Source organism: Mastomys coucha, unplaced genomic scaffold (genome assembly GCF_008632895.1).
Source record: "Mastomys coucha isolate ucsf_1 unplaced genomic scaffold, UCSF_Mcou_1 pScaffold21, whole genome shotgun sequence".
NCBI classification, from domain to species: Eukaryota; Metazoa; Chordata; class Mammalia; order Rodentia; family Muridae; genus Mastomys; species Mastomys coucha.
Window position 1 is genome coordinate 154,461,172 of NW_022196904.1, and position 27,186 is coordinate 154,488,357.

The 27,186-nt window shown below is 38.4% G+C and overlaps 1 protein-coding gene across 2 annotated transcripts in view; it reads right to left on the bottom strand.

The window, feature by feature from the left end:
• Nucleotides 1-27,186, bottom strand: part of Smc5 (structural maintenance of chromosomes 5) — a 66,562-nt gene that overhangs the window by 13,527 nt on the left and 25,849 nt on the right. For both annotated transcript variants that reach the window (XM_031389958.1, XM_031389957.1), the window contains exons 9-17: nt 22,271-22,526; nt 20,801-20,955; nt 18,311-18,424; nt 14,655-14,749; nt 12,476-12,608; nt 7,878-8,051; nt 7,614-7,783; nt 6,038-6,161; nt 5,492-5,614 (exon numbers count right to left, since the gene is read on the bottom strand). In XM_031389958.1, coding sequence (XP_031245818.1) covers nt 5,492-5,614; nt 6,038-6,161; nt 7,614-7,783; nt 7,878-8,051; nt 12,476-12,608; nt 14,655-14,749; nt 18,311-18,424; nt 20,801-20,955; nt 22,271-22,526 — 1,344 coding nt within the window. The remainder of the gene's footprint in view (nt 1-5,491; nt 5,615-6,037; nt 6,162-7,613; nt 7,784-7,877; nt 8,052-12,475; nt 12,609-14,654; nt 14,750-18,310; nt 18,425-20,800; nt 20,956-22,270; nt 22,527-27,186) is intronic.

Below are 27,186 nucleotides of genomic sequence, written 5' to 3' on the forward strand. Positions count from 1 at the left end.
ATCCCACAAGTTACTGAGTAAAGCTGGGAGCAGAAAAGGTGGCCCTCTCCAGAGAAGAGAACAAATATTGCTTTTCCAGCATCAAATGGTCAGCCCCACAAACATACATACAAGTAATATATGTATGTACTCAACAGGTCATATTTGGAAACACACACACACCAGATTTATACATGAAGGTGTGTATGTATATACATGCAGTAACAACTGATGAAAAAAAAGGAGCCTGAAAGAGGGAGCAAATGGGAGGATTTAGAGGGAGGAAACGGAACAATGTTACAATTCTAACATACTTTCAAAATCAAACTGAACAGACTAAATTTAAATATCAAAGGGGGGCAAGAGAACCCCTTATCTTGGAGAAAGGGTTCCTATAGTCCAGGCTCACCATCAAACTTACTTTATAGCCAAGGCTAGTATTGGATTCCTCATCTTTCTACTTCTACCTCACAAGGTACCGTGCTACCAAAAGGTACCGTGCTTGCCCTATACAGCACATGTTCCGCTATAATAAATGCTTTTCAGTGGAAGCAGTGTGGACAGTGTGTAAGTGGGAAACACAATATAGAATGGAGGTCAGAGTGATCGCAGAAGCTGTGCCAACTGCACAGCTTTAATGAGGGAAAATTACTAAGAACCAGTTATGAAGAAAATTTTAAAGATAGGTGATTATGAATATATAGGCACAGAAGCCTCAAAGACAGACTTGGCTAGTAAGTAACATAATATGACTGGAGGAGAGACATTTGTAAGGATATAAAATTTACCCTCACTGAGTAAGGTGGACAGAGGCCAGTCTTTCAAGTTTTCTGTATGAGGAGGGCATTTAATCTACCTAATGCCACTTCTAGATCAAGTATCATCATAACCACTATTCTACACATTAGACAATCTTAGTAAATGTGTTATCTTTTAGATGTGGCTGAGAGGCACCGAGAAACTTGCTTTGCTATATGAGGTTTCTAATAATGAAACTATGTTTATCTCATGCTGTAGAAAACTACAAACTAATTTCTCAAAACAAAAACAAAAACAAAAACAAAAAAACCAGCCTGGCAGTGGTGGCGCACACCTTTAATCCCAGCACTTGGGAGGCAGAGGCAGGTGGATTTCTGAGTTCGAGGCCAGCCTGGTCTACAGAGTGAGTTCCAGGACAGCCAGGGGCTACACAGAGAAACCCTGTCTCAAAAAAACCAAAACCAAACAAAGCAACAAAAAGCAACAAAAACAAACAAATCCCCAAAACACTTATAAGAAAGGGGTTGATAGCCTAGTTAGACCTCAAGTCTATGTAATTAACATCCCTGAAGGACTTAGAAAGCTCTATCATTAACAAGGTCTTTAGGTCATACATTATTTTACAAACTTAATGCAAATATAACCTGTGTGTATACTTCATGTGAAATTATGTCACACTGATAATGTTCCTTTTTTTTTTTTGGTTTTTTCGAGACAGGGTTTCTTTGTGTAGCCTTGGCTGTCCTTGAACTCAGAAATCCACCTGCCTCTGCCTCCCAAGTGTTGGGATTAAAGGCGTGTGCCACCACCGCCCAGCAATAATGTTCCTTAAAAGACTACCTAACAAATAGAAATAGCCAGTGTCAGGCAAGGAAATCTCCCTTGAGTTTTTGGAAAAGGAGTGCCTAAGAGATCTTTGAGGGGTGTCTAGGAGACCCTCAAAACAACATAAACAATTGTCAATGTCTTTGCCTCCCAGAACTTAAGGTTAGACACTATGAAGATACCATACACTTTGGACACAGGACTTAGAAGAATTCTTAAAGTATCCTCTTTGAAGATTAGCTCTTGTAGTATAGGAAGGAGCTATGCATGCTGCCCAGGGAGAAAAGTACTCAAAAGTTCTATCCAGTTGCTAACAGTGTGAAGCACACAGTGATCAGTGGGCAAGATGTCCCCAGTGGTGTGATGATGACACTTTCCATTGTTGACACTGACTGAACTTAAGGCTTGCTCAGTATGAGGGAACTCATTCATGGCTGGTACTATAAGCCTAGCCATGTTACAGACTCCAGAGGAGAAACTACAGCTGTCATTCTTCTAAACCAATGTAACTTCTAACAGTATTCTAGAGCAGTTGTTATCCTTCATTAAAAAATATTCTTTTTGCAGAGATTTATGATTTGTTAAAACGTAGAGTAAGTGAATCAGGAATGCAATGCACAGGCTAATCAGCACATCTACAACACAACCATTATACCTAAGCTTCAGAAGATGGAGTGGAAATATTGAAGGCAAGCACCTAAGCAATGGCTGCTGAAGGGTGAGACCTCTTATAGGTTCTCCACTCTCAAGTGGTCAGTCCTAAATTTATGTACATATGAACATCACTAAATGTACTCAGTAGGTTGTATGTACACACAGACCACACATACAAACATGCATATGTGTGTGTGGGTGTGTGTATATGTGTATACGTTTATATATGCAACATATTATAGAAAATGAAGCAATGATGTTGAAAGGGAACTGGAGAATACTAAAGTTGGAGAGGGAGCAGAATCTACGTTAATACAGTGCATTCATGAATGCACAAAATTCTCAAAAATTTTATTCAAAAATAGCAAAAGATACGGGGAGAGAGGAAATAGCCAAAGACACTGTAAGCTCCATGGTAGTTAAGTAAGACAGGAGCCCTTGATCACTTTAAGCTGCAATGCTTGTTGATCCTTGTTAGTGGAACACAGAGAAAAAAAGGAATATATATCTATAGAAGATTAATCAAAAGGCTTTATTTGGATTTCTGGTTTTAAATAGTTAGCTGAGTATAGAGAATAATGTATCTGTTTGGCACAAAAGGATGGCAACATTTATAAAACATCTTCAATTAGTAGTTCAGAAAAAAATTGCCTTTAAGTATGTATCTTAAAGAAACAATTATAACCTTTCCTCTGAAATTCTTTCTCTGGGAAGTTGAGTTGTCTTAAAAGTTATACAGAAATAGCTTGACTAATATTAAACAAGTAAAACCTTTCCCTGGAAGGCCCTCTTGTGGAAGAAGAATGCTGCACATTCTCCTTTATCTGGGATCCCAGATCTAAATGCTTAGATTTGAAACGACTCTTAGGTTAAAAGCAGTTGCTACTCTTTAAGGACAGGTGTCCTCAAACTTACCCTCTTGACCCAGCCTCCCGAGTGTGGGCATTAAAACCATGTACCACCATGCTGGGCTTGTCCTCCCAGCCCCACTTAGGGAAAATACAGTGTGAAGTTATTTTGGTCATTTCTAGCTCAAAAAGCAGCTTTTTAAAGCTGCTTTCTTTTAGGGAAAAAAACCCTAATGACATCATTTATTTCTTCATGTTCACACACACACAAAATAACAGATATTAACTGTTAGCATAATTACTGATAACAGGTAAAGATTCTCATTGAAATTCTTTAGAATTGTTTAGAATCAATCTTTTTTGGAATAATTTTTTTTTCAGTAAAGCTATACTTCTAACTCAAAGATGTTAGAATTTACTTAAAGCATTTTAGTAGAGAAGTTATAGGCATTTAAAGTAATAATCTGATTGCTATTTTGCTCTTTATTTGAGATGAGGTCCATGCTGCCTGTGCTCATCTCAAACTCTTAAGCTCAAATGATCCTCCAGCCTCAGCCTCCCAAGTGTTGGGACTATAGTCACAAATCTGCCTGGCATTCATTTTGTGTTCTGTATTTGTAAGCAAAACATCTACTCTTGAGTTGCATTGCCCCTGCTCTTCACACCTCTTCTTTGTACATCGATCTCTTTTTACAAGTACTGTATATGACATTCATACCTCCCTATAGCTTCTTGGGAGAAAGGCTATCTATTGGCTCCTCACAATAAAGGAAAGTAAAACAATCCTTACTTCCATGTCTAAAAGAATCAATTCATATAATACTGATAATATCTAAAAGACAATCAGCAAATATATGCCACTTTATTTGTAACTTTCATTCCTTTTCAGAGAATCTAGCTATACATTAGACTTATAACCACAATTAGGACATGTATAATGTAGTTCTTACTCTTTTCAGGAAGCTTTGTTTTTCAAAGGTGTTTGAGATTCTTAAGTCTAGACAACGAAAGCATTGTTAGACTGTTGTCTAGTCCACTATTTGCAGGATTTCTTTAACAGTCTGTCTCCATTCCAGCTCTTTTCATATTGGACTGCTGAGCTTTCCACAATTAAAGGGCCTCATCTCTTTAGAGAAGAAACCCTGCTGGCAATCAGTTTTGAAGTTTCTACTGACTTGTGTTGCCAAACTGTATTCTGGAGTTCTCAGGTGGAAATGAAGAATATGATTAGCTTTGAAATCAATACCAAGAGATTCTTTTTTATTCAAGAATTCCTTGGATCACACCTGAGTTTATTTTAAGGGAAGAAGTTAGAATTTAATGGGTAAAGAAGTCATCAATGGGCAATGGCAGAAAGACAGATCTTACGGTAAGAAAGTTATGAATCATATAACATCACCACAACTCCCCAAACTTAAGACAAGAGGTCTGGCTACTAAGTGTAACCCATGGCTAATGGTGCAACCATGCTCATGTAAAAGAAACTCAGTAGAACCCCTGCAGCTTGGTGGAGCTTCCTGGCTGCTGAGCACAAAGAATCATCAGGAGAGTGACATACTATAATTCCTCATGAAAAGAGCACGGAGACTGTTTAGGACTCTCTGTGATACTGTTCTGTGTGTCTCTAAGAAAAGTCAGTGTTGTTCAGAGGTCTGTGCTTTTTTAGTAAACCACGAACCACGAAGGGCCCATGGGAAACCAGGGTTTTGTAGAAGATGGTCAGAAGTGCAGATGGCCTAGGATCCTTGAACTTAAAAAGTTTATTAAGAAAGAGCAGTCTACTGGGATATTCCTTAGAAGTTTGGTACTAACTGGTTAACATCAAAATTGGACTGTAAGACATCAACAAGGATTTCTCAAAGTTTAGTTTTGTTACTGCACAAGTCTCCCATGGATGTTTAGAATACCAAGTGTTCTTCTATTCTTGAAAAAGTAATTTAGAGATTAAAATACTAAGTAACAACAAAAACAAAAATAAAAAATAACTGTCACAATCACCTTGACACTACATCTTTAGAATTAAGTTTGTGTATTATTTCATACTTTTTCTCTGCACAATTTTATCATCTACTGCAAAATATTAAAGTTATGATTAAACTGTAGTGATTATTCATGTACCTACTTTTATATCCTTCAAGTATTGCTTCCTCATTAACCAAACACTAAGCTTTATTTTATTAATAGTGATTACTGTGTCTGAGAGCAGAGGTGTGGCCACACTAACTCTGCAGTCAGTCAGCTTTCTCCTTCTACCTTTTCCCGGGTTTGGTTATTGCCATTTTGTGGCAACTGCTTTTTCTCAATGAGCTACCTTGATGGCCTCTAAGTTTAAAATTACAAAGTATACAACAACCAGACACTGAATATACTTTGAAGGTGGTTTGAGGCTGGACCCTAAAATAAAAAAGGAGAGAAGAGCGTCTTACCTCTGTAGCGCGAAGCTGGGAGGACGATGCCATGTAATCTGCTTCTAATTTGTTCTTCTCAGAGATCACGGTAGTATTTTGAAGAATCAAATCAACTTTTTGAATATGAAAAGAAGTGCATACCTAGAAAGAAACAACCCATAAAATTTTGGGTTTTATTGTTGTCTAAGTTGCCTAAGTTTTACAACCATGAAAAGTGCCATAGTTCTTTTCTTCAAAACAAAATTATGAATCATGAAAAAAATAACTTTTTGTGATTGACATCTCCATCAAATAGTTAATATACAACTACTTAAAAAGGTACTTCCTAAATATTTAGGTCATTTGAAAGAAAATAATTTAGCCTAATGAGTTAACTTTTAAATTCTCTGTAAACATTAAAACCTAAACAAGATGAAACTGATTATAAAAATCTCTTGCTTTTATCACCAAACCAGAAAAACACTTTAAAGTGGTTATTTCTCATAAAGTCTTCAAAATATGACTAAATTTTAGTATTTAGCAAATGTTTTTTAAAAATGTCAAAAATTAAGAAAAATATCTTACCTTTACAAGGCCTGTTAATTCAGTAACAAGTTTTGCTTTCTGAACATTTATTTCTTTTATTTTGGTACTTGCTTTTCGTTCTTCCTCTTCCAGATTACAAGCATCCTGTTCCATCAGCCTTATACTGTATGATAGACAGACACATATAATGGAGAGATCAGAGCTAAACAAAGGACAAGTCCAAATCCTTAGGGCCCCTGAAGTTTTTTGGGTTATATAATAATAATGGTAATCAGAAGTATAAATACTACTTTCTAGATTAAGCACTGTTAATATAATCAGTCAGGATCAAAATATGTTGTGGAACTATATGACCAGCAAAGGCTAGTGTCAGTAATGGTGCTGATGCAGAATATGGAGTCAGAAAAGAAGTTTGAATTTCTCCATTGTTATTCATCAAGAAGCTGAACTGGAGCCAGGCAGTGGTGGCACACGCCTTTAATCCCAGCACTTGGGAGGCAGGGGCAGGTGGATTTCTGAGTTTGAGGCCAGCCTGGTCTACAGAGTGAGTTCCAAAACAGCCAGGGCTACACAGAGAAACCCTGTCCCAAAAAACCATTAAAAAAAAAAAAGATTAAAAACAAAGAAATTTTTTTCTTTTTTTGGTTTTTCGAGACAGGGTTTCTCTGTATAGCCCTGGCTGTCCTGGAACTCACTCTGTAGACCAGGCTGGCCTCAAACTCAGAAATCCGCCTGCCTCTGCCTCTGCCTTCCAAGTGCTGGGATTAAAGGAGTGCGCCACCACCGCCCGGCAAAGAAAATTTTTGTAATGTACTTTATTGTCTTTAAAAAAAATCTTTTGATTTTTCCCAGTTTTTAAATCTTAATTTATTTTTTGAGAAATTAGTAGAAATACTGTACTCACATCATTTCCATACACCTCCTTTACCTGCCTCCAACTACTCTATCCAACACCCCTCAAATTCATGATATCTCTATATCGCTCTGTCTCTTTCTCTGTGAGTCCATTTAGTGTTTCTTGTATGTGCATTATGTATTAAGGCTTACCACTTGGAATTAGATCAGGAGTTCCCATCAGGAAGCTCTTCCCTGATGAAAACTGATTCCCCCTCTCTCAACAGCCACTGACTACTTGTAGCTCTTTATTTACAGATGGGGCCTTGTAAAATGTCCCCAGTCTATGCTGTCATGTTTACCAGCTCAACAAAGAATCCTCAACAGTGGAATTGTAGCACTTTTAGATTAGAGGCAACCAATAGTTGTCCAATTGGACTTAAGGCCTGCTCAATAGGCGGTATTTCATTCCTGGTATTACAAACCTAGACAATTACTCATGGTTGGAGGTCATAGACCTTAGGAAAGAACCCACAACTGTCATTTTCCTATACGAATATAATTTCTAATTGTATTCTAAACACTTACACTCAGGCATTGAGTGGGTCAAAGGACTGGAAAGAACACTTTAGTTTGACTTTTGCCCTATGCACCACAACTGCAATTTGAACATTGATATTAAAACTTTAGAAATTACTATAAACTTGCTGAAATTCCACGACTGAATTAGTAGAGACTCACGCCATGTGTTTTTGAACTCCCTTCTAAAGCTACAAGATACCTTGCCAGCTTGGAGCTGATTTTCTGTTCCAGTTGCCTTTTCCGGGTTTTTCTTTCAAGAAGATCCTTCTTCTTCAGCCTCAGCTCATTGTCTTTGAGCTCGAGGTTCCTGTTTGTATCCCGCAAGACTACCAATGCTGAGTCCACTGCTTCCAGTTTTCTATTAATTTCCTATGGAATTTTCAAAAATTGTTAACAAAACCTTTTAAAGTTAAAGTCTTAAAACCCCAGTTGACATTTTAGTAACTGAATCACATGAACCAACCTTTAGCTGTTCTTCCAAGTGTCTCCTTTGCTCTAGATCCACAGTAACTGTGAGGAACTGGGCTACTTTCAGGGATGTATTACTAGAAATAACTTTATTTGAATAGAAAGAAGTTTTTAACACATACTTTTCTTCTGCTGTATAAATTTGTTTTAATCGAGTTTCTTGTATTACCTGTAATGTAAAGCAGGAATTCATAAACATCTAATAAAAAGTAAAATATATGCTTTAAAGGACTAAAGAATTAAGAACAAAATCCAGGAGCATTCTAGTAGAGCAATACCGCCTTAATACAACCTATCCAACATCTCTAAAATGTGGTTAATGTATCTTAGGTAAATGTTTCAGAAAGGCATACTTTCAGAGTGATAAGAAAGCTAACTCAGCAGTGATAAGGCTGCACTTTCACTTCACTCTGACATCTCTCCCAAGGATCTGTAGTTTGGTAGTTCACGCTTTACTCTCCTTTGCTGCACTGTTCAAAGGTACATAATCTCAGACTTACCTTTTCCATGTTTACAATACTAGATGAAAATACTTTTCATAGAGTTCAAAGAGTTTTTATTTTGGCCTTTGTTCTTTAATCATTTTTCTTCATTTACACGAGTTTTACAAATCAAAACATTCTAAGCACCATATCATTAGATCTGATTGTCTACTATCAATAGGCTGTTGTGATTCCTACCCCATCCCCTGGTCACTGAAGCTTCATAATCAATACTATTAAGATCTGTTCTACCGCCAGGCACTGGTGACGCACGCCTTTAATCCCAGCACTTGGGAGGCAGAGGCAGGCAGATTTCTGAGTTTGAGACCAGCCTGGTCTACAGAGTGAGTTCCAGGACAGCCAGGGCTATACAGAGAAACCCTGTCTCAAAAAAAAAAAATTTGTTTTACCAGAGAAATTCCATGTCTAAATAAGACCCTTAAAGCATAATTAATAAATAGGGTATAAGCTGGCATCCTAAATCTTGAGTAATTTGAAATAAAAAGAATTCTCATGAGAATAAGTTTTAACTGGGATTTGAACTGACACAAAATAGTGAGGGAAGGCATTCCTAGCAAAAAGGACATTTCAAGTTAAGGAAGCCAACATGTTGACAATGAAACCAAGAGTTTCAAAAACTAAACAAGCAGCCCAAGAAGCCTGGTCTCATGAAACCAAACAACAAAACTCTCATACATTGTCCCCGCCGCTACCCAACCCTCCCTCCCAGCCCCGCCCCCAAAGTTGGTTCTAAGAGAGATTTGGTCTGTCCCTGCTTCCAAAAAAACTTAAGGATATCCACCCCCCCCAAAAAAAGACAGAAAAAAAAAAAAAGGAATGGGGTCATTTGTGTATGGAGATAGTCTTCAATTAGTTTTAAGAAGGTAAAAGCTTCCAGCTTCTGGCTAGCACAAGTAAGACCGCTATGAAAAAAGTGGAGTACGTGCCGCTGGGGCATGGTGGGGCATCTTTTGAGTATATTCCCAAGAGTGGAATAGCTGGGTCTTCAAGTAGATCTATTTCCAGTTTTCTGAGGAACCTCCAGATGGATTTCCAGAGTGGTTGTACCAGTTTGCAATCCCACCAGCAATGGAAGAGCATTCCTCTTTCTCCACATCCTTCCTCTTCAACACGTGTTATCATCTGAGGTTTTGATCTTAGCCATTTTGACTGGTATAAGGTGGAATCTCAGGGTCATTTTGATTTTCATTTCTCTGATCACTAAGGACTTTGAGCATGTCTTTAGGTGCTTCTCAGCCATTTGAGATTCCTCAGTTGTGAATTCTCTGTTTAGTTCTATACCCCATTTTTTGATTGGGCTGTTTGGGTTTTTGGTGATTAGCTTCTTGAGTTCTTTATATATTTTGGATATTAGCTCTGTATCAGATGTGGGGTTAGTGAAGATTTTTTCCCCAATCTGTAGGTTGCCGATTTGTCTTACTATGTTCTTTGCCTTACAGAAGCTTTCCAGTTTCATGAGGCCCCATTTATCAATTCTTGATTTTAGAGCATGAGCCATTGAAGTTCTGTTTAGGAAATTTCCCCCTGTGCTAACAAGTTCAAGGCTCTTTCTCACCTTTTCTTCTATTAGATTCAGTGTATCTGGTTTTATGTAAAGGTCCTTCATCCACTTGGACTTGAGCTTTGTACAAGGTAACAGGTATGAGTCTATTTTCATTCTTTTTTAAAAAAAAAAAAAGATTTACTTATTTATTATATATAAGTACACTGTAGCTGTCTTAGACACCGCAGAAGAGGGTATCAGATCTCATTACAGATGGTTGAGCCACCATGTGGTTGCTGGGATTTGAACTCAGGACCTTCAGAAGAGCAGTCAGTGCTCTTAACCGCTGTATTTTCCTTCTTCTACATACAGACAGCCAGTTAGACCAGCACCATTTATTGAAGATGCTTTCTTTTTTCCACTGTATATTTTTGGCATCTTTGTCAAAGATCAAGTGCCCATAAGTGTGTGGTTTTATTTTTGGGTCTTCAATTTTATTCCATTGATCAATGTGTCTGTCTCTACCAATATCATGCAGTTTTTATCACTATTGCTCTGTAGTACAGCTTGAGGTCAGGGATGGTGATTCCCCCAGCTGTTCTTTTATTGTTAAGAATTGTTTTCACTATTGTGGGTTTTTTGCCTTTACAGATGAATTTAAGAATTACTCTTTCCATGTCTTTGAAGAATTGTGTTGAGGTTTTGATGGGGATTGCATTGAATCTATAGATTGCCTTTGGTAGGATGGCCATTTTTACTATATTAATTCTGCCAATCCACAAGCATGGGCGATCCCTCCATTTTCCGAGATCGTCTTTGATTTCTTTCTTGAGAGATTTAAAGTTATTGTCATACAGGTCTTTCACTTGTTTGGTTAGAGTTACCTCAAGATGTTTTATATCATTTGTGGCTATTGTGAAGGGAGTTGTTTCCCTAATTTCTTTCTCCGCCTGTTTATCCTTTGTATAAAGGAAGGCTACTGATTTATTTGAGTTAAGAAGAATGGTTACAGAAAATGTGATTCATTTACACAATGGAATATTACTCAGTTATTAAGAACAGGACATCCTGAGTTTTGCAGGTAAATGAATGGAACTAGAAAAATATCATCTTGAGTGAGGTAACTCAGATCCAAAAGGACATGTATGGTATGTACTCACTAATAAGTAGATATTAGCAAAAAAAAAAAAAAGAATACAGAATACCCAAGATATAGTCTACAGAACTCAAAAAGGTCAACAAGCTGAAGTGCCCCAATGAGGATGCCTCAGTCCCACTTGGGAGCGAGAAGAAAGCAATCACAAGTAGGGAGGGAGGGAGGGACCTGGGAGAGAAAGTGTCCAGGGGTAGGGGGGTAGTGGGGTAGTGGGGAACCTGATCTGGTATTGGGTGAGGGAAAAGGACTGAAGCCCTGAAGGCCAGCAGAAAGAATGGAAACAGGTAACCTCGGGAGGTAGGAGGTTGGGGGGGACCCTCCTGAATGTACCAGAGATCTGGGGGGTGAGAGACTCTCAGGATTCAAAGCAAGGGACCTTAGATGAAATACCTGACAGTAGGGAGAGGGAATTTATAGAGCCCACCTCCAGCAGGAAGACAGGGTATCAAATGAGGGATGGGGTTGTCATCCCAGTCACAACTCTGACCCATAATTGTTCCTGTCTGAAAGAATTACAGGGATGGAAATGGAGAGGAGTTCAAGGAAAAGAAGGTCCAGCAACAGGCCCAAAGTGGGATCCAGCTCAAGGGAAGGTCCCAAGGCCTGACACTATTACTGAGGCTATGGAGCACTCACAAAAAGGGACCTATCACGACCACACTCAGGAAGACCCAACAAGCAGCTGAAAGAGTGAGATGCAGATATTTGCACCCAACCAATGGACAGAAGCATCTGGCCCCTGTTGTTGAATTAGGGAAGTCTGAAAGAAGCTGAGGAGAAGGGCGATCCTGTAGGAGGACCAGCAGTCTCCATTAATCTGGACCCCCGAGATCTCTCAAACACTAGACCACCAAACAGACAGCATACACCAGCTGATATGAGGCTCCCAACACACATACAGTAGAGGACTGCTGGGTCTGTGTTCATTCAGAGATGATGCACTTAACCCTAAAGAGACTGGAGGCCCCAGGGAGTTTAGAGATCAGGTGGAGTAGGGGGTGGGAGCATCCACGTGGAGACAGGGAGGGTAGGGAGGAGGTATGGGATGTGGAGCAGTCAGAGGGTAGATGGGGATGGGGTGGGGAATGTAATATGGAGTGTAAAAAACCAATTAATTAAAAAAAAAAAGAAAACCAACTTAAAAAAAATACATTTATTCAAAGGAAAAAAAAAAAGGTTAAAGCTTACCGGAATAGACCTATATCCCAGTCTAGTATTCTAAGTACACTTGAAAGGTCATCTAGGATGCAAGACTTTTATCAAGTGAGACAGAATCATCTAAGAGCATCCACACATTATAGATTTTAGCTTTATTCAATTCCTCTAAAAACCAATAGGACTTATTAACTTGTTCTAGGTAACTTTGTCTCATTTCTGTTACAAAATATTAGTCACAATTTATGACATATCACGACTTAAAATGTAGAGTTTCTACATGTTTGCATTCTTACCCGTTCAATTCTTTCTCGAGTCCTTTCAGTTCCTACAGGAACCTCATGAATATGGTACTGGCAGCAAAGGTAACTCATCACAGGGTCGGGTGCATCAAATAGCTCTCGAAGGTATGAAAAAAATCCATACTGTCTGGAAAGAAAAGTGCTGACTTGGTTTTTCTTTTAAAAATATTATTTTAAGAACCTGCATACTGGGTTGAAGAGATGGTTCAGTAGAAGAAATGCTTGCCTTTAAGTACAACAAAAACATGTAGGTGCAGTGTAATGGAGTTCAAGCCCCCAACCCATACTGCAGGTAAGGTGGCACTGGCTTCTAATCCCAATAGACAGTAGATCATTGGGGCCTCGAGCCACACAGTCTGCCCTACTTGGTAAATTCCACACCAGTAGGAGACCTTTTCCTTTTCCCCACAACACCAACACACCAAAAAAACCCTAAAAAACAAAAGTCTGAGGATGGAAAGTTTGAGAAATGACACCTGAGGCTGTTGTCCATATATACACACATGTGTACTTACAGACATACAACCTGATGATTGACAAGCAGTAAGTAAAATACATAGTGTGGTGGTATGAATAAGGGTGGTTCCTATAGGCTCATGTTTGACTACTTAGTCCCCAGTTGGTTGAACTGTTTGGGAAGGATTAAGAGGAATAGCTTTGATGAAGGAGGTGTCATTGGCAGTCAGTTTTGAGGTTTAAAAAGCCCACACCAGGTCTGTTCCTCTGTCTGCCCTGTGCCTGTGAATCAGATGTAAGCTTTCAGCTACTGCTGTAGTCCACGCCTCTCTGCTAGGTGCCAGACTTCCATCATGATGGTCATGGACTCTATTAATCCTCTGAAAGTGAAAGCAAGCCTCTAATTAAACCTTTCTTTTATAAGTTACCTTTGTCATGGTGTTTCATCACAGGGATAGAAAAGTTACTAAAGCTGGGGACGGTGCAACATGCTTTTAGTCTCAGCACTGAGGAGGCAGAGGCAGGTGGATCTCTGTAAGTTCAAGACCAGTGTGGTCTACATATTGTGTTCCAGGCCAGATAGAGCTATACAGTAGGAACCTGTCTCAAAACAAAGGCACCCCCTCAAACAAACAAACTAACAAAGAAGGAAGAAAGGTGACTAAGACACACACTTTAGCAATGATAGAAGAAAAAGGCTTTTTACATTAAAAAGCTATCTTTTGTTTTCCTTTTATTATTTTTATATTAAGAATGACTAGTTACCCAGGCGGTGGTGGCGCATGCCTTTAATCCCAGCACTTAGGAGGCAGAGGCAGGCGGATTTCTGAGTTTGAGGCCAGCTTGGTCTGCAGCGTGAGTTCCAGGACAGCCAGGGCTACACAGAGAAACCCTGTCTCGAAAAACCAAAAACAAAACAAAACAAAAGAAAAAAAAAGAATGACTAGTTAAATCCAAAGACCAGATATTTACACATAATTGTACAAAACTGCATTTCTTTTTCTTTCTTTTTTTTTTTAAGATTTATTTCATGTAATTGTCGCTTTCTTCAGACACACCAGAAGAGAGCATCAGATCCCATTACAGATGGTTGTAAGCTACCATGTGGTTGCTGGGAATTGAACTCAGGACCTTAGGAAGAGCAGTCAGTGCTCTTAACCGCTGAGCCATCTCTCCAGCCCAAAACTGCATTTCTTTACATTCAGCCCTTTACAGAAATTATTTTGGCTGTAGAAAACAATTCATTACTTCCTATTTTTAATGGCCAACCTATCCCTTTTACCTTTAGTAACAGATATATTTAACTAATCCAATACTGTTCCACAATTTGAAAGATGACCTTTATGAAACATGAACAAGCTACTTGACATATTCCTAAGCTTCAACTTTTCCCAGTTTTAGACTTCAGCAGAACTCCTAAGACAGACCATACAGCTTATAAAAAACATATTATGTGAAGTAGAATTAAAAGTCACTTAGGTTGGGCTGGTGAGATGGCTCAGCAGTTAAGAGCACTGTCTGCTCTTCTGAAGGTCCTAAGTTCAAATCCCAGCAACCACATGGTGGCTCACAACCACCCATAATGAAATCTGATGCCCTCTTCTGGTGCGTCTGAAGACAGCTACAGTGTACTCATTTATAATAAAAGATAAATCTTAAAAAAGTCACTTAGGTTTATTCAGTATTCAAATTAGTTCCAGTAATACTTTCAACTTACTTTAAGTCATTCAGAGATCTTGAAGGTGCTTTGTCTGCATATGAAATCTTGGGAGCAATAACAGCATTTACTCTTAATTTCTTATGGTCACGAACCTAGAAAAAAAAAAAGACAACAATAATTACCATGTGTTTAGCTAAAATAATTTTTAAAATCACCATATTGCTAGGTGATCAGAAATTTAAACAATGGATTACCTTTTATTTCTCTCCTTTAACATTTATCCATCCTAAAGCCAATATGAACTTTTCTATTTTATGTGTTTTTCTGCTTTGGTTTTGCTACTCTAGAGACAGTCTGTGGACAGGAACTCACTATGTATGCCAGGTTGGCCTCAAACCCACAATCTTCTGCTTCAGCCTGTCAAGGGCTGGAATTACAGGCATGTGCCCCTATGCCTACCAAAATCCTTTTCTTTCAGAAATATGTACTAAATTTTCATATGAAACAGGATGTCTGGAATTGGCTTCAAAATATATAGATGGCAGAGCTATACTTTTTTTTTTTTTTTTAAGATTTATTTATTATTACATGTGAGTACACTGTAACTGTCTTCAGACACTCCAGAAGAGAGTGTCAGACCTCATTTTGGATGGTTGTGAGCCACCATGTGGTTGCTGGGATTTGAACTCAGGACCTTCGGAAGAGCAGTCGGTGCTCCTAACTGCTGAGCCATCTCTCCAGCCCTATACTTTCATTAATACTATATTATTTATATGGAGTTTACCTTTTTGCAAATAATGATTATAAACTCTAAGCAAAACTTTAAACAATCATTTTTAAAGTTACTGGACAACAAATTTGAGGGATGGAAGGAACTGATAAGATCTGAGCTAATGTGACTTGTAACCTGAGAGCATCCCCTTAACTAGCAGGAGAGATACAGGAGTGAAAATTTAGGTAGAAAGATGTAGTCTGTGGCTTGAAAAAAAAAATCAGAGGATGGCATTTGGGGTGACTAGAATGGCTATGTAAATGAAAGGGCAATTCTCAGCAGTCAAGTGAGAAGCTTTAGAATACTTAAACCTGTTTTAATCTTTTGCTGCTCATTCAACTATAAATGTATGGAAAAATTCCAGTGAACCATGGGAAAGCAACAGAAGCCTTGGGGTTGGGGGCGGGGCACTGAATGGGAGAGGCTAGAGAGATGGCTCAATATATAAAGTGCCTGTCATGAGTTCATATCCCTAGCACCCATATAAAAGCCAGATAGAGCAGCATGTATCTATCTATAACCAAAGCACTGGGTAAGTACAGACATGGGAGAGTCCCTAGAACTTACTAGCTAGCCAGCCTAGCCAATCAGTAAGCTACATGTTAAGTAAGAGACTCTGTTACAAAAATTAATGTGGATGGAGAGAGAAAGACACCAAGAAAGCAGAGTTCTTTCAGCCCTCATCAGAGATGCTGCTTCTTGTAGTAGATGGTAATTAACAAAGAAACTCACAACAGGACAATGGGCACAGAGTGACAGATGTTAAAGCACTTAACCCAAAGTTTTATCAAAAACCACTCCCTGCCTCAACACTTAGGGATGTACACAGAAAAGGAATGGAAAGATTTTAGGAGCCACAGGTGTTAGATGACTCCAAGGAAAAACTGTCTTCAAGACACAACAGGACTGATACAGATATGAACTCAGAGCCTGTGTCAGCACAGAGGCCCTGTACAGGCTCACACCAATCAAAATGTCAGCACACAACAGGGGAAATGGACATAAAGTCCCACCCCTAACCAAGAAGCTACTGCAATGGATACTTGCTAGGAAACGATAAATCTCTTTTCTCCAACAGAGTATGGAATACTCTATTGGGTACTGTATGGGTATGGCATATTAAGCACACTCCAGAGCAGGCCCCATGCTTAATACCTGTCCAACATAAAATGGACGCACGATTGTGTGTGGTATTATGTGCTGTTTGTGGCATTTTTTTTTTTTTTAGATTTATTTATTTATTATATGTGAGTACACTGCAGCTGTCTTCAGACACTCCAGAAGAGGGCATTAGATCTCATTATGGATAGTTGTGACCCACCATGTGGTTGCTGTGACTTGAATTCAGGACTTTCAGAAGAGGAGTCAGTGCTCTTAACTGCTGAGCCATCTCTCTAGCCTCCATGGCTTTTTTTTTGTCTTATTGATTTTTTTTCTTTTCTATATTATCCCTGTATGCCCCGCATACAGGTGTTTGGTGAGTGAGAACAGGAAGCTGTATGGAGAGGATTTGGGAGGAACTGGGGCAGTAAAAATATCACTAAAATATGTTGTATAATTTTTTTTAAAACAAAAATTTGAAAAAAATTACTCATAAACTTAGCTTTTAGATATACTAGAAACAAAAGCTGGAGTGGCTCAGGGATGTGTGCTCCAACACTTAGAGAGAGGCTGAAGTAAGAGGATCTTTGGAGTTTAATGCCTGCTTAAATTCACAGCAAGAACTACTTCAAAAACCAAACCAAACAAATCAAAACACCCTCTCACTGAATCTTAATATATAAACAATTCAAAGTGATTTTTTTGAATTCCATTCTGAATAGCTAAAGGCCATGTGGTGGTCTGAATAAGACTGGGCCCTATAGGTTCATATATTTGAATGCTTAGGGGCTGGTACTACAGGGTATGGCCTTGTTGGAGAAGTGCGTCACTGAGATGGGCTTTGAGGTTTCAAATGCTCACGCCAGGTCCAGTGTCACTTTCTCCCTGCTGCCTGCTGATCCAGATTTAGAACACTTAGCTACCACTTCTGCCTGGGTGCTACTGTGCTTCCTACAATGATGATAATGGACTGAACCTCTGAAGTATATGCCAGCTACAATTAAATGTTGTCCTTTAAAAGAGCTGCTGAGGTCATGGACTCTCTTCCCAGCTACAAAAACTAAAAGAGACCATAAAGCAAACATTTCAACAAGCGAGGTGTAAGGCATACACTGTGCTGGGGAGAGTGCCTGGGGTAAAGTGTGGGCCGTGTAAGCACAAGAACCTGAGTTTGATCCCTTGAGAACAAATAAAAGGAGAGGAGGACAGGGCTAGACGCTTGTCATTCCAATGCTGGGGAAGTGGAGACAGGCAGGCCTTCCTTTCAGACTTTGTCTAAGCTAACTGGTAAATTCATGGTTGGAAAGAAACTTGGTCTCAAACAAAACAAAAACCCACCCCAACTCCAAAAAGAACAAAAAACAGTATCAACAACAAAACCAAACCCAAACCATTCCTCTACACACACACACACACAGAGCAAAAGATAAAACAATGCTCAGACAGTAGAATGGAGGAGTTTCATTTCTGACTGACAGATTAACATTCTAAAACTTCAGGGTTTATTATTATTATTATTTTGTTGTTGTTGTTGTTGTTGTTTGTTTTTTTGAGACAGGGTTTCTGTGTAGCCCTGGCTGTCCTGGAACTCACTCTGTAGACCAGGCTGGCCTCGAACTCAGAAATCCGCCTGCCTCTGCTTCCCAAGTGCTGGGATTAAAGGCGTGTGCCACCACCACCTGGCTCGGTTTATTATTTTTTTAACATAAAAAAAGAGTCTAAGTGTACTGATGATATGGAAGGTGACATTATTTCAGAAAATACAGAGAAACTACAAACCCATAAAGGAGAAAATCAGAAGGTACCTTGTCAATCAGTGTTATTATTGGTTAGTACTTGCCTCTCTGAGGAAAATCTCCATATCTTCTTGACTTTCAAACACAAAGGCTCTTAAGTCATTTGATGAAATATGATTTTCAACATATTTTGCATTTTTATTATCTTTCATATTAATCTATAAAAAAGAAGAAATTAGTTTTCTTGAAAAGTACTGGTTATTAAGAGTGTATACGCATATATCTTGGATTTATTTAATTGAAATAAATTTACTGTTAAGTACTTTCAAAACATTTCATTTGGCACTCAGAACAACCCAAATGCATGAGGATCTCCTCTACAATGAGCTTTAAATTTTCTTAGAAACAGCTTTAGCTTCCTTCTGGTTAAATCATTGAAAAGACTGCTACCTACAAAGACAAATAATTCTCATCTTTCCCCAAACTTGATATTTTTCTTAATTTAGACATAAACTTCCTATTCTACTTGGTGGATAGGTACAAAACAATAACAAAGCCTTCTTTAGACTCATGGAAAAGACTTGCCATGGCAATCAGCTATCAGAGCCTTTGAGAACTCAAAGGTTTGCATCATGCCACCATAAATATCCTTATTTGGGTTTTTGGGGTTTTCTACTATGAAATTGTACCTGCAATTCATTCTGTACCTTGTGCTGCTCCCACACCAACCTCAAAGGTGCTGGTGTTACAGGCAAGTACCACCATATACAGTTTTTATTAACATGTTTAAAAAATATTTATTAATTAGGCATTACTGCACAAGTGGCCTAATTCTATGGGAGATATTAAGATAGATAAGGGGAGAATTATTTCAAGAATACTAAGTCTTTATTATCATGAATAAGCAAAATAAAAAGCAAACCATCATATCATACAGTTCTCATTAACAATGGCACTAAAAGTAATGCCTTTGGATTTTATAGGAGAGCTGGATGAACAACAAGGTATTTATTTACACAGATGCTGTATCATGAACCATGCTATTTTTAACTAGCGTTCTGGTCTGGGGATATAGCTCAGTGGGAGAGTATTTGTCTACTATGCATTAGACCCTAGATTCAATTTCCAATACTGCTTCAAAAAAAAAAAAAAGTATGGTTAAAAAAAAGGTTTGCTATATAAACACTGACCAATACTATTCTCTAGAAAATATCAAGTGCAGAAAAATGGGAAGGCAGACAACATGCACTATAAAATATGATCATCCAAGCATTGTATACTATAAACATTTGGTGTTTGTCATTTCACTTTTTTTTATATTCAATTACTTTATGGTAAAAAGTGCAAATTAAGGAAAATGTAATCTGATGTTCATTTCAACTTCTACAATTGACAAAAGTAATTGCTATAGATAACCAGTGTAGGACTTGGTTTTCATGGTTTTCCAGGGTGTACTTATTAGAAATATCTTTCCATTTGAAAATCAAAAGCCTTTGTCTTGTATAAACAGTTTACAACATGGCCATTCTATTCTTTGAAATCTCACAAATAGTTATTTTAGTCATTACTCAATTTGTGACATTCTAAAAGTGAATGGTTTACCTTCACTTTTTAACGGTTTATTCTCCTGTTTCTTAGAATACTGTTCTGTTCTTTCTGGTATTCAGTGGAAATAATACTTGTCCAAGTTTTTCAAAGAACTTTACAGTTACACCTTTACAAGAAACAGACTGGCAAGTACAGCTATCTGACATTTTCAATGAACATACTCTTAACTTGCCAAGGAGGTTCATTTTCAAGTAAAATTGAAGGGTTAGGTAAGTGTACATATAGATCTGGACGGAAAGAGAAGCTAGGAGTAAAGTCACTACACGGTAGTAGCGTATATCTTGTCTTAAATGCCGAGATGCAAATACACTCTAGCTAGTGATATGACCTTGGGATGGGCTGGTTAGATAATCAGATGGCAAAGCTACGTTATGAACTGTTACTGATGTTGTTTTTTTTTAATGAGCAAATAACTGTATTTGCATTATAACTTATAGCAAGGATTTTTCAGTCCTTATCAGATCAAAACAATGTGAATATGTAAATATAAATTCTCTTGTTAATTTTGGAAAAATATTCTCTCTGCTGCTGTTTCTGTTTGGTTTTATAGGACAGGTTTTTACTAATTTATCTGGTTTTGAGAGAGGGTCTCTCACTGAATCTGGAGCTGTAAATTTAGTTATACTGGCTGGCCCCAGAGCCCGTCTGCATCCTCAGTGTCAGGACTGCAGGGATGCCACGCCCACCTTCTTTCCCCATTCCTTTAATATAAATTTGATAACTAAACTAAGGTTTTCATGGCAGTACTTTATAGACTAAACCAGCTCTCTGGTCCCCTAGTTTTAAACTGCTTTCTAGGAAAAATGCAGTTTATATCATTATGGCTCAAGGGGGCCATATGTATGGACTCAGCCTCACAGTGATTACAAAGCCAACAAAGAAAACCAAGGTCTTAGCACAAAAAAGAATTCTTACGCCAACAAAAATCTATAGGAGCTCTAATAATAAAACTAGCAGATGTTACAAAAATGACTAACATTTCTTACCGTGAGCATTATGGGTTCACAGACTCTTTGTTTAAACCTGTCTCTGTTATTTCTCAGCCACAAGACTGCATCATACGTATCCCGGTACCTCTGTCTCAGCTTATCTTCTTTCTGATTCATAAGATTGTCAAAACGTATGATATGATCATTGACACCTATAATTGGAAAGAAAAGTATCACTTCTCTGAAAACACTAGTACATCACCTTGTAAACAATACAGAATATCTTAAATATAAATGTTATAAAAATACCACTTAGGACAAATATTTCCAAGTCTTTCTAAAGTGACTTAATACCTAAGATAAAAGGTGACCTGAAGCTACTGAAAAGTAGGTCACCTGGAAATAAGAAAAGACAGTGGCAAGGGGCATGAGAGGTTTTTCTTCTTCAGAAAGCAATTACCTTTAACATGGAACTAAATCTATAACAAAATCAATAAAGAGAGATACTAAATTCAAAATGTCCTTAAGTAATAGAAAAACACTGAAATTAATCTTCAATATCTCTTCTTAGCAAGTTATCTACAAATCTAAGAAAAATAAAGAGAAGGTAGAGGGATGAGATAATGGAATTCAGGAATAGAAGTGTTTAGTAAAAGAGAGGAATGAGACAGATCCCAGATGTGAACCATGGAGATGTAGAATTCAAAAAAAAATAGTTGAATTTTCCTCTTTCCAAATTTAAGGAAATGCTAGACTGGTGAGTGTTCATTCCACAAGCCCTGATCTTAGGTTGATCCTTAGATCCCACAGTGATTAAGAAAACACCAACTCCAAAAGAATGTCTGACCTCCCTGTGAAAGCTCTATGCCCCAGTGCAGGGGAACAGGGACAAGAATTGGGAGAGGGTAAGTTGGTGAGCAGGGGGAGGGAGGAGGGAACAGGATTATTTTTTTGGAGGGGCAAATGGGAAAGGGGATATCATTCGAAATATAAATAAAGAAAATAGCTAATAAAAAAAAAAAGATTGTCTGACCTCCATATGTGCCTAGTAGTAACTGTATGCTCAGATACATAAATAGTAACAATTGTTTTTAACTTAAAGATATACTACAACAAATGGTATTTTCTAAAAAAGGCAAATTAAACCTTTAAAAGGGAACTTAATTATAATGAACCTAGCTATAAATAAGTTTAAAAGTCTAATTGCTAAGACAGCACATACAATTATGGTCCTCAAGAAAACTTTAGATTTGAAAAGAGAAAAGAGAAATGGCATACAGTATTAGTACTTAAGCATAAAAATGTTTACTCAACACTGATAACTATTAAAATAACAAATACCGGCATTACCAATACTGCTAGGAATAAGAGTGGGTCTCTTCCTGAGCTCCCTTCAACTGTATGTACCCAGCACGCAGATAAACAGATTAAAATGAACCAAAGGCAAATCAGTATGAGGGAGTGAAAGTCAGGGAAAATAAGCAAGTCCCCATTTCATAAACTATTCTTTGCTTCTAAGAAACTTACTCCGTTTCTGCTTCTCCAGCATTTCCTTTTCTCTCTGTTTATCAATGATCTCGCCTTCACATACTGCCTTCTCCTCCTGAACGCGCCTCAGATCATTTGTGATGGCATCAATCTGAGGCTGAGGGTTCTCACAATTTTCTGCAGTCTTGAGCTCATTCTGCAGATCCTCTATCATCTTGTGGGTGTTACTGATTCTCTTCTGCCGGTCATGCTCTTCATTCTGCTTGACTGTTAATGCCTGCTGAAGTTCCTTAATCTAAAAAGCAAAAGTAGGTTAGCACCTGAGACTGCTTTCTTCTAGTCTATTTGGGTTTTGCAGAACTACTGTTTCTATTGCCTAGGACAAGGGCATGGTGCTCACTGGAAGAACTGACTAATCTAGCACACAGAAAACCTGGGGCTGGGTCTAAGAATTTCCACACACATCAGAACCTTATATGAACACACACACATACACCCACATGTATGCATGCACGCACACATACACGTTCCATGAGCACTCCTCTCTTTAAGAGATAACTCATGACATAATGAAAAATAAGCTTAATTCTAACCATATTTCTGCTATATCTAAACAACTGAAATAGTGTAAGGTGTCCTGAAAATCTGGTCTCATTTTAAATTTATAGTCATCACAAAAATGGCAGTCAAAACTTTTACCATTAACACATTTGAATTTTTATGTAAATTCCTCTCACTTCACCACTGTCAAGCCTTCCAGCTGTCTCCCTTTATTAAGTCAGCTCATACCCTTGCCCACACTCCAGTAAGAGAATAGGTTAAAATTAGAGTACTTCCTTTTGTTGTACTTTAAACTCACCACTCACGTAGTTTTCATATTCTACAAGGTAAAAACAGTTCCTATAAATACCTAAATCTAACCCCTAAGACTACTTCAGAAGTTTTTCAAATTATTTATAATGAAAGACTTTTAAAAAGAATCCCAAGTCATGCTTTAACAATTACTATTATAATAAATTATCAAATGTCTTAGAAAATAGAATCTAAGATAAGCACACCTTCAGAAAATTCCCCAAGAGAAATAAAAGCATATGGCCATACAAAAAAAATTATACAAGTGGCTGAGCAATGGCTCAGAGGGTAAAGCACTTGCCAGGCAAGTGTGAGGACCTGAGTTGGAGCCTGTCAGATTAGTTTTTGTCAACTCGACACAGCTATAGTTTGCAGGGAATAAGAACCTTAATTGAGAAAGGGAAGTATGTACTGGTTTCCTTGATGTGCATAACTGATGTGGGAGGGCACAGGCATGGGGGCAGCACCATCCCTGCGCAGGTCATTCTGGGATTTATAACAAAGCAGGGTGAGAAAATCATGAGGAGCAGGCCAATAAGCAGGGATCATCATGGGTTTTGCTTCAGGTCCTGTCTCTAGGTTGTTGCCTTGAGTCCTGTCCTGACTTGCTGTAGTGATGTATTGCAGTTTTTCACTCCCCAATGATAATAAACCTTTTATTCCCCAACTTGCTTTTGGTCATGGCCTTTATCACAGCAACAGAAATCTAATTAAGACAGAAGCCCAGATTCCATGGAAAACCTGCATTTCTGTAATCAGTGTTCCTACTGAGGCAGAGACTTGAGAACCTTCAAGTTCATGGGCTAGCCAGTTTAGAGTATTACAATGGCCAACCACAAAAGACATCTTGTCTTGAACAAGGTAAAAGGAGAGGGCTGACTCCTGAAGTTTTCTCATCTCTACATGCACACCGTGGCACATGTATACCAGCACTCACACGTGCAAAACACAAACATCTACAGGAGTGGGTACAGATTAGTTAACATTCTCAAACTATTTTAAGTTTATTAAATGACAAATAGAGTAAATAAATTTTAACCCTAAGAAAACTAGAATGCAGAATAAACTGTACTGATATATTGAAATGAATGAAAATAAAATTACAACCTATCAAACTGTGTGGGGCAGAGATCAAGCAGTGATGAAAGGAGAAGGAGCAGCCAGAGTGCTCACAAACTGTCCCAGATCAGTAGGTTCCAGCTCAAGAACCTTGACAAGGAGCAAAATGAAAGCACATCAAGCAGCAGAAGGAAAAATCAAACTGGAAAGCTTAACTAAGTGAGGGGGAAATCGGTGAAATTCAGAAATTTCCGGAAGGACACTAAAGAAAGAATGGAGGAAGAATTGGAACAAATACAATATAATGTTCCCATGAAATAACACATGGGTCTTACTCAGCCTCTAGATATACTGTACGGAAGGGTACAAGAATTATACACACATAGAAATTGACAATTTGAACAAAACAAACTGATTTGTTTTCTAAACACAAATTACCAAAACTTAAAAGAATATGAAATAGAGACTATTTGAACCTGAAAGCCATGTTTAGGAAACTGAATTCACAATTCTAAAATAAATTCCTAGGAAGCCTGCAAGATGGTCCTGTTGGTAATGGTACCCACCGCCACTGCCAATAACCTGAGTTCATTTGATCCCTGGAATCTCTGAATTCAGTAGGTGGAAAGAACTGACTCCCACAAATTATCCTTTGACTTCTACAAACATGTTTGATACGTGAGTGTTCACCCCTGCTCCCACATAAATATACATTAATATTTAAAAATAAAAAATTTAGGACCAAAGTTTCACTTCAGAATTATATAAAAATGCTTAAAGAATTAAGACTAGTCCCAAATATAACCCCTTTCAAAATTACTTTCCAATTCACTTTAAGAAGCTTATTATTCTCCAAATCTCTCAACAGACATAATGAAAAAGAAAATTTCGGAAGAACACTGCCACTCACAGACAGAGGGAAAAACCTTTAATCCCAGCACTTGGGAGGCAGAGGCAGGTGGATTTCTGAGTTTGAGGCCAGCCTGGTCTACAGAGTGAGTTCCAGGACAGCCAGGGCTATACAGAGAAACCCTGTCTCAAAAATACAAAAACAAAACAAAGCAAAACAAAACTTTTCTGTAGATGTAGAAAGATTTAGATTTCATCAGGAATAGTAAAGCCAGGAACTCTACAACCTTCTTTATAAAACCAATGAATGGTGACAAAAACTGTCAAAATTAACTTTTTAATCTAACGTTTGTAGCACACTGAGAAATGTTTACTAGTCAAACCAAATCCAGGCCAATCTTCGTAAAAGTGATAATCTTTGTAAAGTTCTAAATATGTCCAATCTCCAAATCGAGCATGTCTCCCCACTTCTGCCATATTCTTGATAATAGCACACAACAATTGTAAAAGCTAGCTGCCCAACAATTTTGGGGGAATTGTCATCTATCTGCTCTGTATGACACTTTCCTAGTAAACAGTATTCATAAAGGTTTGTCTTTCTTCAATCTAACTCACTGGTTACCAGTGCAAAGCAACTTTGTTCCTGAACATATTTGTCAAAAAACTATCAGCAGGGGCTGGAGAGATGGCTCAGTGGTTAAGAGCACTGACTGCTTTTCCAGAGGTCCCCAGTTCAATTCCCAGCAACCACATGGTGGCTCACAGCCATCTGTAATGGGATCTGATGCCCTCTTCTGGTATGTCTGCAGACAGCAATATAGTGTACTCACATACATGAAATAAATAAATCTTAAAAAAAAAAAAAAAAAACAACCAGAATTCTTGAATATCACAGCTACCTGATGAGGGACAATAACAACATTTATAGCAAACAATAAGCAAATCAAAATCTTAAAAAGAGAAACTAGGACTAAGCTCTTCACTTACTTCCCTGGAAGTTCCTGGAGTCCAGATTAGTGTTCACGAAAACAGGTCTGTACATATCCTGGGCTACCTGAGCTCTAACCTATTTTACCTTGAGGTCTATAACAGCAAGCAAAAGTTGAACAGATGTGGATATCTGCAGTGGAAATGTCCGGACGTTTATTAACATCCAGGAAATACTTATTAAAAAAGAAAAAGACTGGAAATCAGTGAACAGTTAGAACCTGACTGGGCTCAGTGCTGAGGGGACAGTCCAACATACCCACTCTCCAAAGCCTGGCGGGCATAACAGTTCCAGGCATTTAAAGAAGTGTGCCCCGTTGTGAGAAAACTAACCTGACAGTGACTTAAAAGTCAATCTTCCTTTTTTTTTTTTTAAAAGAGAATTTTTTTTTTAAAGATTTATTTATTGTTATATGTAAGTACAATGTAGCTGTCTTCAGATGCACCAGAAGAGGGCGTCAGATCTCATTACAGATGGTTTTGAGCCACCATGTGGTTGCTGGGATTTGAACTCAGGACCTTCGGAAGAGCAGTCGGTGCTCTTACCCACTGAGCCATTTCACCAGCCCAAAGTCAATCTTCCTTAAAGACTAAGGAAGCTAGGCGGTGGTGACGCCACCTTTAATCCCAGCACTCAGGAGGCAGAGGCAATCAGATCTCTGAATTTAAGAAGAGCCAAGTCTATAGAATGAATTCCACGACAACCAGGGCTACACAGAGAAACCCTGTCTCAGGGGAAAAAAATGCAATACAGTGTCAGAAGGTGAGGTGGTAAAAAGATTACTGAAGAAACAAAGAGTTCCAAACTTTCCAACTGGAAGCAACACATCCGAGCCTGTCCTGGAACTGCATCCACAGCTGCCAAGGATCTGGCTCAGCTGTGACGAGGGATGACTCTGGAGGAGAAGAAACCACACTGGTCAGAAGTACCTTCTAGAAGGCATGGAAAGACTATGGGCCCCATCCATGACCCTCATCCCTCACTTAGAACCTCATGACTTTGCTAACAGTTTGGGGCTTTGCTAGGCTGAGGACCTGTGAAATACAAGTTTCTTTTTCTTTGTATATGTGTGTTGCATGCACATGCATGCAGAGGCCAGAACAGGGCATCAGGTGTCTTCCTTTTGCTTTTTGCCTCACTGCCTTGGGGCAAGGCCTCCCACAGAATGGGAAACTGGCCTTTACAGCCAGATGACTAGAAGTGAGTT